The 17381-nt window shown below is 38.2% G+C and overlaps 2 protein-coding genes across 4 annotated transcripts in view; both read left to right on the top strand.

Moving 5' to 3' along the window:
* SEC24B (SEC24 homolog B, COPII coat complex component) overlaps window positions 1–11002 on the top strand; it is a gene marked incomplete at its 5' end in the record, with an annotated part of 47788 nt that extends 36786 nt beyond the window's left edge. For all 3 annotated transcript variants that reach the window (XM_083862296.1, XM_083862298.1, XM_083862297.1), the window contains 5 exons: window positions 249–386; window positions 2460–2564; window positions 3566–3658; window positions 5283–5386; window positions 6589–11002. In XM_083862296.1, coding sequence (XP_083718422.1) covers window positions 249–386; window positions 2460–2564; window positions 3566–3658; window positions 5283–5386; window positions 6589–6703 — 555 coding nt within the window. In that variant the 3' untranslated portion in view covers window positions 6704–11002. The remainder of the gene's footprint in view (window positions 1–248; window positions 387–2459; window positions 2565–3565; window positions 3659–5282; window positions 5387–6588) is intronic.
* Window positions 11003–13804: 2802 nt separating this feature from the next.
* MCUB (mitochondrial calcium uniporter dominant negative subunit beta) overlaps window positions 13805–17381 on the top strand; it is a 45321-nt gene continuing 41744 nt past the window's right edge. Inside the window, exon 1 of the mRNA XM_083861967.1 lies at window positions 13805–14241. Within this exon, the coding sequence (XP_083718093.1) occupies window positions 14101–14241 (141 nt within the window). The 5' untranslated portion in view covers window positions 13805–14100. The remainder of the gene's footprint in view (window positions 14242–17381) is intronic.

Genomic DNA, 17381 nt, shown 5'->3' with positions numbered 1-17381 from the left:
ATGCTGGCCCAGTTGCATACAAATTTTAGACAAACTGAGGGAGAAATTTACTCTCCTTCATCAGTAAGGAGGGACTGGATTATGTTTTAAGCATTTTGCTCAAGCTCTATGATTAAGATTCTTCCAATAATATACATTTCTTTACAAAAGCTTTCCCACCTTTGCCTGACACTTTGAAAAGTCTGAAATGCACTCTTAGATGTGCCATAAAATACCGGATTTGTTTGAGTGGTACTGTTCTCTTGCAGAAAGCCTTCAGAACAGGCACAAGTACACGCTTGGATGATCGTGTCTATGCAATGTGCCAGATGAAGAGCCAGCCTCTTGTTCATTTGATGAAGATGATACATCCCAACTTGTATAGAATAGACAAGTTGACTGATGAGGTAATGTATGAAGCCTGGTTATAGCATTTTCTAGTTTTAATGGCCCATTAAATTTGATGTTGTGCTGCAGTAATTTACGTTGTTATTGTAATACAAACGGAGCATTCCCCTAAGTTTAAAAAAATCAAGGAAAACATTATTTTCAAGTTTTGAGTTGCGAGTATGGTAGTGTGGTATGAGCAGAACTGTGGTTTTACTTCATCTTGTTCCAATGACCACAGTAATGCCATAATTTTTTATTGAAAACACCTTCAGTGTGTTTTTATTATTTAGAACTGTCTGTGGTAAATGGATATAGTAGATTTGATGGATGATTCAGGGGTTTATATAGAGAAATCAGATACAGTTGCCCTCAATTACAACCTTCCAGTGGTTTCTCAGACTCAAGTGGATAAAACGGAATTGTACTACTAGATAGTTGTGATCAGACTGAGAAAGTACAAACCCAGGTTTTATTATTTCATCTTCTACAGACGTAGCCTAGGAAATCGATGCATTTTTTTAATATTAAGACGCAAGATGGGATTTTATTTAAGGTCAAAGTTAGTTATAATGACAAAATTAAGGGGTTTTATAAGTAAGATTTTATGAGGTTTTTAGTCCCTAGTTTTGGAAAAGTATATGTAGGAGTTTGTTTCTAAGTAATACAAGATAATATGGTAAACTGAATAATTTCTCTGGTAGCGATATTGTATTGTTCAGCACAACCTCTGAGTTATTTGTAGTCTTAAAATTTCTTTTAAGGTATTTCATAAACTCAAATAGGTGAGTCTAAACTCTGTGTTCTTCAGTGGAGTTACTCTTTTTATACTCCACCCCTACCAGTCTTTGAGGCCAACTGGCCTTGTGAAGTTCTTTTTGTGACACTTAAATTGAAACATTGTGTTGTTCAGTGTGCTTGTGCTGTAAAGAATCAGCAGTTTTTAGGAGATACAGTTTTATTAGCGAAGGCTTTCAGATGAGTAATTTTGAGTACAATAATATAAAAATAAGGCTTATTTTACCTACTGAATTTAATTAACAAACCAGATTTTAAATCATAGCAGAATGCTAATCTGCCATTTAGTACTACTTCAGTTTAAAGGATTTGTGACAAAGGTTGCTCTTCAATGTGTTGTTTCTTTAAAAAATTCTGTGATATATTACAGAATTCCTTTTAAATGCTTTACTGGTTTTCTTTTATCTTAACACTTGATTCTCAAGAATATTGAATAAAGCCTGGAACTTCCCCAAGTGGAATTCAGTAGCTTGATTTTCATAACTATGTCTAAATCCTAAAAAGCTGCTAATCTATGGCATTATTGTATGAATTTTTTTTAATAGTGATTTTTTTTAAATAATTTTTACTGCATGGGCATGTGCTTAGTCAGTAGACCATTTTTTCCCCTATATTATTTGCAGAATGCTTGTGAGATTCTTGAGATACCTGGCCTGCTTTTGTATTGGAGGAAGAAGCAGCTTTAATCTTTAATGGGCGGTTGCATTCATGGGGGGTTTTGTTATTGTTTTTGTTTGTTTTATTGTTAGGGAGGAAGGCAGGGTGTTTTTTAATAATGTTAGTGCAAACAGCCAGATTCTTTAATCAGATCAGTCATAGGGCTCTGTGGACAAACCCAAGGATCACTTAAGGCAGGATGTTAAATCAGGGGACTTCCTGTTAATTGAATGCAATAATATACTGAACCCTTCCTTATAGAGGGTAGAATTGGATGGTTTCCTGCTCTTGCAACATTTCTAGTGAACTTGAATGCAAGGGAAAAGAAACAGAGGCTGCTTGTAGAAAACTTAAGTGTCAACTGTAGTAATTATTTTGAAATTTTGACATCTGTAGCATCAAAAATGTTACATAAGCAGCTTAAATTAACTTGCATTATTATGTTTTAGGTATTAAAATAGCCTTTAGAATAAGTAACATTCTAGAACTGTTTGTACATAATCATTTTACTCTTAACATAGTATTTTGTTGTATGAGAATCCTCGGAGTTTTACTAGAGATTAGCAGTGTTTTTCCTGTTTTGTTTCATGTTTAAAGGTAAAATGCTAGTGTTACTGAGTGTTGTGTTTTTGTTACAGAGTACAATACATGTAAATGACAGAGTTGTTCCTCAGCCACCACTTCAGAAGTTGTCTGCAGAGAAGTTGACAAGAGAAGGAGCTTTTCTTATGGATTGTGGTTCAGTAAGTTAAAATTTTGTGCATTTTCTTTTTTTAATTTCCCAAGTGGAAGAAAAAAAGCAAAAAGCAGTGACTGCTATGTTATTAAAACCAGTCAGCTCTCAGCAATAACAGTATTGTGAGTCAGCATTCCAGGTAACTTGACAGTAATGTGTGTTCCAGTGAAAAGCTTTCATATTTTGATCTGAGAACTATTTGAGGCTATAGAGGTTGATTTTTTTTTTTTCATGCAAGACTGGTCAAAGTATACCAAGAGTTCACATCAAGGTGTTTTTATGGAATTAATGCATTTTTATTTTAAAAATGTATTTATTAAAAGAATTTGTTTCAATGGCTATTAAATTGCATATACTAGAGGATTTAACAAATCACTTGATGCAAGAACATTCTCAGTTACGCACAAAGAGTAGGTTTATGATTTGTGACCTGTGTTATGTAAGAGTTGCAAGTGAGAGGGAATTGAGAGTGAACAAAATCTGTAGATACAGTTTAGAGTATTTGTAGGAACTGCAGTAAAACACACTCAATTGGATAAAGCATTATGTTACTCCAGTGGCAGTCTAGAAGATGTTTTTAAACCTTGAATCACTTCAAGCCTGAGTGTGAATGTAAAACCTGCTTTTGTCTCCAAACCTCTGAAATAATTACTGCAATAAGCTTTGATAATTGGTGCTTTTCTACAGCTTGTTTAGATTGAGAAGCCAGTGTGTAGTAACCAAGAATGGTGTGACTTCAAATAATTCGAGGGTTTTCATTTAAGGAGGTAACATGGGAAGTAACTACACTAACTGTTCCATTGTAAATGTGTCCTGCAACCAATATACTGATGATTTAAAATGTACTTATGAATATAGACATGTATGTAGGAATTGCAACTGGGACACTCAAGTGATTCATTTGCATGGAAGTTACTATTCTGGTATTATTCCTGTTCCATCACCGCTTGCCTGTTTCTCTCAAATGTAGGCAGAGTGTTTTCTAAAACTGATTCTGACATCTTACAGATTTTTTACCTTTGGATTGGAAAAAACTGTGATAACAACTTCATAAAAGATGTCCTTGGATACCCGAACTATGCATCAGTGCCACAGAAAATGGTAGGCATTTTTATGAGCTGAGCTGTCTACTGGTTACACTTGGAATGTGCAGTTAATCTATTTATTTCTGCATTTTCAGTTTTTTAATTATATAACTATGAGTTATATTGGGTTTTCTTTCTAGTTAGGTACCTTCTAACCTCTTGTCAGCTTCATAGGAGCCAAATAGGAGTTTACAGATGTTTTCAAGGAAAGAATGTAAACATGTACATTTCATCATTCATGAAATGTCAGTTGCTCTATAATGTAACTGCTTTTATTATTTTAATGGAAGTAATTCTTGCATTCACAAGAATAGGAAGTAATTTCACAGGATGAATGCAAAAACTATCTATTCAGATGTGTTAATGATTAAGATTAGAGTTACTTCTTTGATAACGTAGTTTTCAGGAGCCTCGTGTTCTCTGAACCTGGTGTGAGATACCAAATCTGTGGTGTGACACAATAGGCCTGTAAGTAATGGGAAGAGTTAAGGTTTTTTTGCTCGGCTTCCAAGCCTTGGCTCAGTGTTAAAAAGAGAAACTTTTGGCTATTAGAACATCAGAGACCCTTGGATGTGTGTTTTGGTGGAGGGGTTTTTATGTTATAACCTGTACCTATATCTGGTGCGTGAAGCAGAGCAGCAATTAAAGAGAAGTCTCCTCTTCAGTGAGTAGTGATTCCATAACACCAGCAATTGGCAGGTAAGGATGGACCCTTTTGAGACACTCTAGGAAGTTCAGAATCAAATGGTTACATCCAAATAGTATCAAAAAATGTTAGCATAGAAACGCATAGGTAGATATTTTCTGCTTACAGTTGCATAGTATCAAGAAGAAAGGTAACAAGAACAGATTAGGGGTGATAAGCCATAGGACTACAGTAAAACTGGACTGCTTGTTTAGAGTTTTGTATTTTGCATGTATTAGTAATTTAGAACTGTCCCCTATGACCAGCTGGTGGCATTAGTTAATAGATTTCCAGGAAGAACTTAGAAAAAGGAAGAATGGTAATTTTTTTCTAATGGTTATATAGCATCTATTATAATGAAAATGAAACAAAAACATACATAAAGTTATCTTTGCTTTTAAATTATGCCCTCATTCTACAATAGTAGCAGTGGAATTACTTTAACTAAAATAAATTTCTTTATGTCATGTTAATTGTCTTAAGGCCTCATATTGGCTGAAGAGGTGATATATTTAGCTCAACTCTTTTTAAGTCTATTTTTTTCAGCTTATTCCCTAACCAAATAGTCCAGTAGCATCTTTCCACTTATGTTTACATAAAATTCAGATTTTAATTGTTGTTTCTTCAGTGATGCAAAATGCAACATGTAGAAACGTGATTGACAGAAGAAGATACAGGCAAGAAGACTGCAAAAGCAGTATTTTTAAAAGATGACCTTGCTGTCTAAAACCTTTTGCACTTCAACACAGATTAGGTTAAAGATGTACTCCTTCCTAGATAGCAGTGCACCACAGTGCACTTTAAGCAGAAAAAAAAATCTGTGTATGTAAATCCATGGTTGGTAATTTCTTAACAGAAATTCCGGCTTGAGTTATGTCACGACTTTCAGGATCTGTTTTTTAAAAATAGTTTCAATTATAAAAGGTGATGGTTTCTTTCAATTATCTTCAACCAGACACAGCTTCCTGAGGTGGATGCACCGTCTTCAGAAAGGACACGATCTTTTATATCTTGGCTTAGAGATAGTAGACCTTTAAGTCCAGTTCTTCAAGTAATAAAGTAAGTATTTCTGTTACGTACAGAGTTGTTACTAGCAACTCATATTTACAATTTCTAATTAAGACTGATGAAAAGTGAGTATATCTGTCTTGGAAGAAACTGAATCACATCACCTTCGCAGGTGATACAGTGCTGTTTATAAAACTGTCTAGTGACAAAGATTATCTTGGAATTTTAGTGCAAATTCAGTTACTCATAGTTTTATTGCCAGGAATTAGTTGCATATTTTTATATTAGGAATATACTAAACCATAGGATGTCCTTATGGTCCTGGTGTTAAGTAGGTTAGTTTCTGGTATAGCTTTTATAATTTCATTATATATATATATCTAAAAAGATTCAAGCAAAGTTAGTAATCTGTAAGTGGTTTACTAATTGTATATATTTGTTGCTGAGATTTACAGGACAGCAGCTGATCTGTGATAGATGAGCCAAGTTCTGAAGACTTTTCAAGCTATGACTTGCTTAAGGAGGTTTAAATTCTATAAAATTATTATATTTGAGATTACCTTTTGCTTGTAGAGTACTTGTTTTACTGAGCTGGATGGGAGATCTCTTTTTAAGAGAGTATGATGACTTGCTCAAAGAAATTACTCTGAAATATAGGACTGAAGGTCTTGAGCTGTTGGCATTGTGGCTGCTGCTTGAGTTGCAAGAATTTCTGAGAGACCATAATAAGTAGGAGAGATTTTCTGTATGCTGCACAACACAGAAACAGAGGACTGTGTCCCAGCAAATTTTTATGGGGGCAATAATTTTGGATACTAGGTCTTTGACATGTTTACCTTTTCTATACTTTTGCCAAGTAAGAAAGTCTCGGGAGGGGATTGAGGTTGAGATTACATATAAGCAGAGATGTTATGTTTGCATTTTTTCATTGCCAGCAGCATATTTGTTAGCTTCAAAAACAAAAGAATTTTTAAATTTCTTTTTTGTATTTCTATAAGATATTTTAAGTGCTGTATTTCATCTGCTTTTCTACCATTTTATATACTTAAAAAGATGCTGTTGTTTGATAGTGTATTGCGAACTTCAAGTTTTTTTCTAGACTTTGGATTATTTGCAATTGTAATATTTTTGGACTGAATTTACATTCCAAATGACACTGAGCAATTTATTAGAACTTATCCTTCTGTTTGAATTTGCAGTGGGTTTTTTTGCTCAAAGTTTGATTTTGCTCAATAACTTCCTTCTTCTTTCAGAGATGAGAACCCTGCCAAAACAGATTTTTTCCAGCATTTAATTGAGGATCGGACAGAAGCAGCTTTCTCGTATTATGAATTCCTACTTAATATTCAACAGCAGATTTGTAAGTGACCAAGGTAGAGGAAAAAGTCTGACTTCAGACAGAAGCATGGGCCAAGAGAAGCATATGGGAAGTTACAGAAGTGGATGCTTGTTCTTCACAATACAAAGTGACCAGCACTGTTTCGGAAGCTTTACAGCTAAAGGAGTATACGTTTCCAAAAGAATTTTGCAGATTTCCTTCAGTCTAAAAGTGCTACGAGTGATGAAGCTGTTTCACTAGTAAACTTAAAAATTGGTTTGTACACGTTTCCAGTTGTGCAGCGGTATGGTGCTCTGTTTATTGCAAGCTGGTGAATTTATGTAGCTCTGTGGGATGATATTTCTTAAAATGTACAATTAGGTAAAGCCTTTTTTCTTACATTTGTTATAGTAGCCCTTCCAGATCCAAATCCTTAACAGAGATGTCAAAGGGCATGTATGTCAGTTGTTTATATGAATTTCTTTTTAAAAGGAATGGTTCATATTTGCTAAAGACTTCGGCAAATTCCCTGTGAAAGTTGTAGAGTTTCAGTAAAGTACATCAATTGTAGAAATAAAATATATAATGTACATAGGTATTACATTTGTAAAGAAAATGTAAAAAATGTAACTAAAAAAAAGACCTAGCTCATTGTGCAGAATTGTTGAGTGCTTGAATGATGATGAATTGTTTTGTCCCAGGCTAGACAATGAAGTTGACTATTAAAACATGATAAAAAGTATCAATGTAGAAGGAATACAGCTGCTGCTTCTGTTAATTTTAGGTGAATTTATTTATGATTGGCTTACTAATTAAAATATTTTGCTTTATTATGTGGTTTTATATTTATGCAACTAAAATTATTTTCCACCTAAACTCTTAATGAACTGAATATTGAAGAAAGCATACCACCTTATTTCACAGACCTGTGGAAGGGAGAAGAAAACACCACATAATCTGAAATGAGTTTTGATACAGAGTTCCTAAATCCCTTCTTATGTGTTATCCTAAAGAAGGCATATCTGTTAACCTTGTTTTGCATTTTGTAGCTACTGTAGTCTTGGTCCAGGTTTCTGTACCTTGTGTTGTCTGCCATTTAGAGTAAGCGTGAGTAATCACTCACACTTGAAGATCTGAATTCTGCTGTAATCTAAAGAAAAACAAGAAGGGATGTAAAAATTAATTACATCAGTGAAAGTAAAGGCTTTAAAATTACAAAATTCAAAATGTAATCACACTTGCATATTTCAGAAACTTGTTCATACTAATGTTTTGGTAACTTAAGGGTTTGGGCTTTTTGATAGATTTATGACAGATTCTTTTCAGTTTGGTTAAGTTGGGATGGTTTTCTTTGGCCTTTTTTCTTAGAGACACGTTAGAATTAATTCATAAAGCACAATCAATCATACTTCGTTTCCTGAACTTTGTTTATCTGTTTGATTTAATGAAATGTGACTACAATGGAATAATTAGGTACAAAAAAGTAAATTATTGTTAGTATGATTACATTTTAATTTAATGTAGCCTTGAAAATGCTAACATTGTATTTTAACTGCTATAGCCCCTGAATCAAATATTCAAGGAGAAAATGTACTAGCTATGGTTTGCAAATGCTTTAAAAGCTACAACAGTTAAATTGCTCAAGTAGTGTTACTCTGCATGTTAGCACAAACTCCTTGTTTGGAGAAGATACCTTATATTTGTGTGTTGTCCTTAACTAAATGTGTTTAAGTTACCCAAAGAATTACATAAGAGAAACTTTCCATTTAGTAAATTAATTTATCATGTAATAAACATCTGAGGCAATGCTAAATGTTGTCCCGAAATCAGACCTTCAGGATTTCAGTGCTTTTTCGTAAAGTAGTGTGCATTGGGTGAAAGCTAAGTGCTGCTGAAGAGTGGGGCATATTAAAAATCATTTGTATTTCCAAAGATGAGAAGAGCATGTTAACATTTCAAATGCTCCATGAAGATGCTTCTGATTGTGAATTTGGTATTGATATCTGGGAACACATCATGCCATGATTAATTGCAACATATTCTGTAAAATCATTTCTTAAAGCTTTATTCTTCTAATATAGTTTTTGTATATAAAAATTATGAAAAGTACATCTTTAGAGCTATTTGTTCAGTAAAGTTATTACACAGCACAGAGAATATAGTTATTTTTATTAATTATAAAGCACATCTCCATTCTGATCCTTTGTTTAAATTTTCAAAAGACAGTATCTTGGAAATACCTTAAATTTGAAACATCTCAGGATTCAGGGTACTGATTTTAGTCTTTAGATCAATAGAGTATCTGCAGGAGTGGCAAGAGTATCTCTGTGAAAAGGACCTGGGGGTCCTGGTGGAGGACAAGCCTTCCATGAGCCAGCAGTGTGTCCTTGTGGCTAAGAAGGCCATTGGTATACTGAGGTGCATTAGAAAAGCATTGCCAGATGGTCAAGGAATGTGATCCCGCCCCTCTGCTCAGCCCTGGTGAGGCACATCTGGAGTTCTGTGTCCAGCTCTGGGCTCCTCAGCACAACAAGGACATGGAGCTCTTGGAGTGGGTCCAGCAGAGGCCACAAAGGCAATGAGGGGACTGGAGCATCTCTTATGAGGAAAGGCTGAGGAAGCTGGGTCTGTTCAGCCTCGAGAGGAGACAACAGAGAGGGGACCTCAGTGTTTGTGAGCATCTGGAGGGAGGGTGTCAGGGGGATGGAGCCAGGCTCTGCTCAGTGATGCCAAGCAATAGGACATGAGGCAACGGGCAGAAACCAATGCACAGGAGGGTCCACTGAACAGGAGGAGGAACTTTTTTACTGTGCAGGTGACTGAGCACTGGAACAGATTGCCCAGAGAGGCTGTGGAGTCTGCCTCACTGGAGATAATTCAAAAGCCATCTGGATGCAATCCTGTGCAATATGCCTTGGGATGAGCCTACTTGAGCAGGGATGTAAGACCAGATAAGCCCTGGTCCTTCCAACTCTAAGCATTCTGTGATTCTGTGATCTAAAAGACAGTTTCTCTTACAGTGGTTTGGATCACACTACTGTAGCATAAACTACAGATTAAAGATTAATCCCACCAAGGGAAGTACTGTGAAGCTCAACAAGCTCGTTGCCTACTTAAGTAAGGTTTGGGAGAAGAGATAAACTGAACATACTTTCATATCTGCTTAGATAAAGTGCTGAACTGTCCAAAGTAAATAGCTCTCTAGCCATTCTAGGGATTGAACTTTTCTCTAAGTGTCTTCCACACTGCATAATATAAATCATGTCTGTTTCATTAGAAATTTAAGATTTTCCAGGGAAGATGTTTCCTAGCCCCAGCTAAGTAAGTCTTTGGGTGATCAGCTCAAATGTTCAGTATTTTAAATACTGACAGTGGGGATCCCTTTCATGTCTTTGTTCTACATGCAACATCTTGTACCTCTTTTACCGAGGAGGTAGTATGGAAGTTCTTGTGGGACAAATTAGAGCCTGTGAAGCTCTTGCAATGGTAGGTCATGTGCTGCAGCTCCCTGAGAAGTGTTACTGAACTCAATTCTTTATTTTGTTCTTAAGCTTATTAGAAATAAACCTATTTATTAATCTTGGTGTAGAGCTTATCACGGCAGTGAGGGAACAATGACTGGGATAGGTAATATTTTTTTGCCTTGGCTTTCTGTAAATTTTGTCAGATACTGAAAAGATAGTTTTATCATGGCTGGTGTTTGTAAAAAGCTAAATCAGTTGTTAGTAATCCTGATAGTCAAGAGCTCTTCAATAATTTTAAATGTTGAGTCAAGTTTTTTTCACACGAAGTAGATTCTAAGAATTTTATAATGAAGTTTCAAGGTATGGGACGCAAGTGGGTAAATGAGGAAGTAATTACAACCTCATTTACTGACTTCTGGAGTTAAAAATTTTGGGAAGTATTATCTCTGTGGGCAGGATGTAACCCTGCAGAAATTCAGTAGCCAGTGTGAGGAGCAGGGAGGTCTGAGGCTTAGCTGGCAATGAATTTATGCAATACCCCAAATATATGTCTTACTATGTAAAAATTACCTAAATGATATTTTGTTTAAAAGCAGTTTTTCATATTTTAATACATGTTAAATTTTGTATTGTGTTTTCTGGTAGTTTATTCAGTTCTAAAAAAGGGTGAGAGGGTTTTACATGCCCTGTTGCATCTCAGATCTTCATAAAGGAGGTAGAATATAATTAGAATCACAGATACTTCTGATTTTTAGCATACCAGGATCTTTGGTAGACTTGTGTTGGGAATTTTAAAGGGAATGGGCAAACTGTAATGATTTATTGATGCAATTTCTTTACCTCTCAGCCTCTAGAATTAAAAAAAAAGAAAACCATTTCCAGCAGTCTTGCATGTCTTTACTTAAACTGATGTTATGTTATATTCAAATTCAGGAATCTGGAAAAGTGTGGTTACGACTTTTGCAAACAACTGGGTTTGAAGTCTCTTTTGAGAACATTTTCCTCACAAGATACTGATGATTCCTGTCCATGGAAAAATCTTGATAGACTCCACTTTTTGGAGTGTATCAAAAGAATTCTCACATGATTAGCATAGTGTAAAAGATTATTACAACAACAATGAAAATTCAAATAACTAGATAATAGCTCTTTCTTAATTTTTGTGCTTCAATCCACTTGCAGAGCCTTTGATGACTTTCCCTTTACAGTTTGGATAATTAGGAAAAAATAAATATGACACAATTTCTTCTTGCTTTCCTTTGGCAGACCTTAGCAAAGGGAGGTGCCTAATTAGGAGTGCCAGTCATACACAGGATTTTAGTCTGCACACTTCTACAGAAGATAAATAAGGGAGGTGGCAGAACTGGAAGTATTTCACAACTTCTTTTTTTTTTTTTTTTTTTTTTTTTTTAGGAGAAAGCATTAAAATTTCATTTTCGTGTGCCTGATTTCCTTTATGATTTTCTGGTTTATATTTACTTAAAGCTATGTTTGAGGCTTTTATTTGAATTTTTTCAGATGTTAAGAGAACCCTACCTTAGAGGCATCATCAAATACACATCTCCAATTACATCCTTAATCATGTGACCATTAAACGAAAAGTGTCAATTTTCCAAAGGTTAAGAGTGTTGGAAGGAAGTACTTGTTTGGTTAGCAAGCAGTATAATACTTCTTTTATTGATGTGAATAGAAAGTCTCCACTTGCAAGACACTGAGGCCTTGGGGGATTCTTGAGTTAAGTGTTTATTGGCATAAGAATCCTCAAATATGAGAAGAAGTTGGTGATAATTAGCCATCTTGGTAATCTGGTAACCATAGGAAATGTTACTCTCATATTGTTGGAAAATATGTTTTAAAAATTAACAAATTATTTAATGTTAGACCATCATTTGAGTGGAGAAAGCAATATTTAGGAAAATACTTTCTTCTGTTAATGACTTCTGTAGATAAAATGCTTTCAAAAAATTCTGCAGGCTTTAAGTCTCAGCTTCTGTGGATACAAAATACTACTAAAAATTACCTGATGACCTAGTGCTGAAGGGAAAAAAAGAGAAAATATGTAGCAGTCATCTCTAGCTAAGGAATTCCTTCTGCTCTTTTCTCTTTGGCGGCAGAATATGATGCCTTCATTATCTGAAGCAGAGCCTAGGAGAGGCCAGAAGTAAAATCGGGATCACTGGTATATCTGCTGGTGTCCTCATCCAGCCTACTGAGCACGTGCAGAGTTTCTGAAAGATTGGTGCTTTCCTATCCAGATGATCACATTTAGGCATTTCTTACAATCTGGCTGTATTTCACAGTGTTCATATGTTAGTTCAAAATAAAAAAAGCCATTTGAGTTTGCAAGTTTTCCCTCATCCAAGCTATTACTTGGAATTACCAAAACCTTGTACCAAAGTGGCGATTTATTCTTGGGGAGCAACCGTGAAATCTTTCAGCCTTCCAAGTAATGTTTTGAAACTTTTTAAATTCCTGGAAGAAGAGTGGAAACTGCCTGTGCAACGCGGACTCTGGCATCTCCAGCAGTGCGGCAGGATCGGTTCTGCAGGAGGAGCACAGCCTTGGGAAAAGCAGCGTGTGAGGGGTCTGTTACCTGCCCCAGCTGCAGCTGGATCATCAAGCAGAGCGCTGTCCATCCACCTGCTCCTGCATCCTGTCTCCTTTAAGAGTGACTTTTAAGAGTATCCGATGGTCGGGGTGAAACATAAGAAATCCCTCATGTGTAAATTGTCCTACCCTGGGATGCATCCCTACCTTACGTATTTAGAGATCAGCAGGATATGTAAAACCCTGTCAGCATTTTTGCTTATTGGAGTAACTGAGTATTGTTGACCTTAGACCCAGTAATTTCTTCTAATGGATGGTTTTGCAGTATAATTACCTGTGGAGAAAAGTATAATTTTTCCTTCTTTCTGAAAGATTCTAAATGTTCTGTAGCTTCCTGAACTGGGGACAACAGGATTTGTTGCTTTTGGGAGTCATTGCCTCCTAACAATGCAACTGTTCTTCTGCTGTTTCCTAGGATCACATTCATTTTAATAGATCACAGTGACCCTGAAATGTGAGTGAATGTCTACGTGACCTGAGGTCTAAGCTGCTGGAGGTTTCCATTCCAGAGCTCAGAAGATGAACACAAGCAGGGTCTTATTTAGTCCACTTGAGCCATCGAGTGTACAGTTGCAGAGGTTTTCCATTACAGCCTATTTTCTAAGATCCTTTTCTCATCATCAGGGAAGGTTTTGTTTTGTGCAGCATTGCTTTGGAGGAATATCATCAAGGGTGGAGAAAGCAGAGGAGAACAACAAAGCTTCCTGATCTGTTTCCCTGCTGGGGTGCCGAGGTTCTGATGTGCTTCGGTGGTTTGTACTGAGCATGAAAACCCGTGTTTGTGGGCATGGAGGTGATACCCAACAAATGACTAAACAGGAAAATGTTAACCCTTGCTAATTGCTCTACTGCTGTAAACAAAACTCTCCTGTAAACTGACTAATTACAAGAGCGTCTCCCGCTGCTTTGCTGTTCATTTCTGTGATACCCGAATGTGTTATTTCACCGAAACCCGGGAGCAGCGATAGTCTCATTCCTCAAAAAAGGGCAATACTCAGCGACAGAGGAGTGTTCTGGTAAGACAGGCTATTTTAATATTTTTATACAGAAAACCTGTTTCAATTACAAGAAGGAGGCGGCGGAGGGGCGGCAGCACCTGTAATAACCAAAGGGTTGAGCACGGCGGAGCGGCAGCAGCTCCGGGCCGGGCAGAGGCGCATCGCCGCCGCCGGGGCCCGCCCGAGGCCGGCACGGAGGGAGCGGAGGGACGGAGGGAGCGGCACCGCCCGGCCCGGCCCCTCGGCGGGCGGGCGGGCGGGAAGGGGCCGGGGGAAGAAGGCGCGCCGGCGGAGCCGCCCTCCCTCTGCCCAGCGCGGCCCCAGGCTGGGAGCGCGGGGCCGGGCCCGCCGGGCAGGGGCAGCACCAGCACCGGGACCATGCCCATGCCCATGCCCATGCCCATGCCCATGCCCATGCCCATGCCCATGCCCATGCTGGCCGCGCTGGGGCGGGCGCTGCGCGGCGGGCGGCGGCTCCCGGTGCTGCTGGGCAGGCGGGGTGCCCGCTCGGCGACTCAGGTAAGGAGGGGAGCGGGCGAGGATCCCCGCGGGAAGAGGCGGAATTGCCCTTAGAGCTGGTGGAGCCTCGCCCGGCTGTGCCCCGGGGCGCGGGGGCCAGTGTCGCCCGGCCGGGCTGGGGCTGTGCCCGGGTGACTCACGGGCGGCTCTGGAAACAGCCAGGACTAAAAACGCCACTGCAAAATAACCCAAAAAAAGTTTCGCTCGCGGGCTGTCGTGGTGCTGCTGCTGCCCTGTGCGTGGAGTGCTTGAAGTCCACCTCCCTCTGAGCTTCTCCAGGACTTCGGAAGTCCCAGAGATTCTGTGGTTAGGAACAATAAAGGGAAACGTAAACACACAGTGAATTTAAATATTTGCTGGCGCGTAGGACGGTGTGATGTTAAGGGTCCTGAGCGACTCCTGATTGCTGGGAGAGGAGGCAGTTTAATCCTTTTTTAAAATGTTCTTAATAATAGAGATATGCCATGTGTATGTTTGGAAATGTTGCTGTGATGGAACAGGACAAAACCCCGTCCCTGCGTCCGGGCCCCTCCCATACAGCAAGGAAGTTGCTGGGGTGTGTAGTGACATCCCAGAAGGAAGGAAGTCCAGGGCGATCTGGCACTTCTTACCGAGCAGCTTCCACAACCCATATCTCAAATCCTGCGGCAATAGGTGGGGTTGAGTTGTACGAAAGGGAGCTTTCTACTTTTTCTCAATATATTTTTCTCAAACTGTTCAAAAAGCCTGTTACAAAATTCCTTTGCATTACTTTGCCCCGCATCCCTTAATGCGAATAGCCCTTCTTTGCTTTCTCTGCCTCTGTATACGAGGACATCTAAGTAGGAAATTTAAGATAAATATTGACTTGGCCTCCTTAATCTTCTGAGGTTTTTTTTTTCATGCTGAAAACACCTTCCACCTCTCTGAGCAGGTTTACACTGTCATTCAGCACACGACGACACTGCCTATTCAGTTTGCCACCTTTGACTTCTCCAGGGTGATGCTTTGCAGACAAGCTTCGTGCTTTTCCAAGGCTCTAAATCGAGACTGAAAGCTGATAAAGCTTTTAGAAGAGACACTAAAAATGCGAGGAGAAGGAGGAGGTGGAGGAGGAAAAGCTCTTACTTTGGCAGCACTGTCATAATAAGAAAGAGGGAAAAAAAATGATCGTGTCTGTTACTTTGTGGGATGGAATGACAGTCACTTGCATTAGGAATTAAATGCTTGCACCAAATAGGTGAAGCAGAGAGATATTGTAATGTTGAGGGAAAAATCTAATTGGGAAAAGTGTTTAATACAAGATTTGGTTTATTTAAGAAGTGGAAATTTTTGGAATAAATTAATATACAATAGTTTTTATAGTCTCTGCAGCTTGTTTCGTGCTGTGTTTAGTGATGGGAATCAGTCTGCCCATGTGCCTTTTGGGGCCTTGACTGGAGCTTCCACTCGTAAAGCTGGAGGTGATACTTCAGTGGCCACACAAGGCTGTAGGATATGCACTTGGGTATCACATACTGCAAGTTACTCAGGTGTTGATGGCCACAGTGTGTATGTTCTATGTTTTTGACTAATAAATACACAGCTGTGGGGATAAATGAGCTATTATTGCTAATTTGCTGTAATTTTTTTTCAGGATTACAGCAGGGATTGCTGTCCAAAATAGCTGTATCGTTAATCATTAGCTTCTCAGCTCAACTTTTAAACTAGAACTACAGCTTTTCTAAAGCTGTCATTAACTGCTTGGCCTTTCAGAGTCATGCTTATACAAATTCTGCATTTCATAAAATTGAGATTTGTGTTAGGTGGGTCTTTCTGTATTTAGAGTGGTTAGTTCTTAGACAGACTCTAGCTGCCTGGGATGTCCTGGGATTGCTGCTTGGACAGGAATGTGTTAGAAATCCAGACAGCAGGCTATGTGCAAAAGTGAGCAGGGCTTAGCAGCACAGGCAGTTTTTCAAACTAATTGAAGCGTATTATGTTGTATTCTTTGGATAGGCATTCATATTGCATATAATTTCATTTCCTGAAGGCTGCAGTTCATTTTGCTAGAGTCTCAGATTTGTAATTCTGAAGTTATTTTGCATGTGGTAAAACCTAAAGGTTGCCAGCTCTTTTGCTTCCTCTTGACTTGCATGTTTTAACTCCTGCAGCTCAGGCTGAAGGAAATGCCCTGCTTGCACTGCTCTCCATGAGGAATGTCTCCCCTCACCATATCTCAGTGGAGAATGTGTTTGTTAACACAGAATCAAAGCTTTAAATTGCTGGAGGTTTGGGTTTTGTTTTTTTAATTCATAAACCTTCTGAGCCAAGAAATATTGAAGGGACTGGATTTTTTTTTTTTTTCAGATGGTCCTGGTTAGTTTCTCTATAGTGCTGAATCCTACTGGTCTAAAATTGTGTTTCTTTTTACAGCCATTCATGTAAGTGAGATTTCTGGTTTAGTCTGTACTGTGGAGATCTCTACCAGCGTGCCTACATCACTTAGGATAGGTGGCAACCATGGAAAATGAAGAAGTCATGTTTTTTCTTAGCTTAAAACTGGGTTTCTTTGCAGTCACACAGCCCCATGTCTTGCTAAAACTGTTTCTATCCTGTGTGAAGGTGCTGGAATAGTGACTATAGTGAGAAGCTCTGCAAAAGGCAGGGCTTGCTTTGAACAAGTATTAGTGAGAGAAGTAAAATAGGAAAACTTGAATTGTTTTCAAGATGTAAGCTTATTTAGCATCATTAATTCAGAATGCATTCCATTTCTATGTGCAAAATTCTCTTAAAAGTGTGCTTCTGGAATATATTGGCAAGGGGAAAAATCGTGTGTAAGCTGGCAAGAGCAAATTTCAAAGGCTTCTGTGAAAAACATTATGGATTTATTTTCTTCCTTGATTGGGATATTGCATATGCTTGTTGCTGAGGGGAATTTTCTTCCTAGCTGCAAACTGCAGCCAGTAGGAGAGTCATTGGGTTTATCTGCAGAAAGCAGAGTAGTGAGGGTTTTATTTTGGGGCTTTTTTTTTTGGTCAGTTCCCAATGTTATCCATATCTGTCAAAAATACTTCTTTCAATGCATTCAGCTGGTAAGTTTTTGACTACCCAGTTCCTCAGACTGGCTTGAAATTTTCTCCTGTCCTTCCTGTTAGTTTTTATGATAATTCTTACTCTCC

Source organism: Zosterops lateralis (genome assembly GCF_965231275.1).
Source record: "Zosterops lateralis genome assembly, chromosome: 5".
NCBI lineage: Eukaryota > Metazoa > Chordata > Aves > Passeriformes > Zosteropidae > Zosterops > Zosterops lateralis.
The sequence above is the reverse complement of the archived record's forward strand: the minus strand, read 5'-3'. Positions and strand labels throughout refer to the sequence as shown.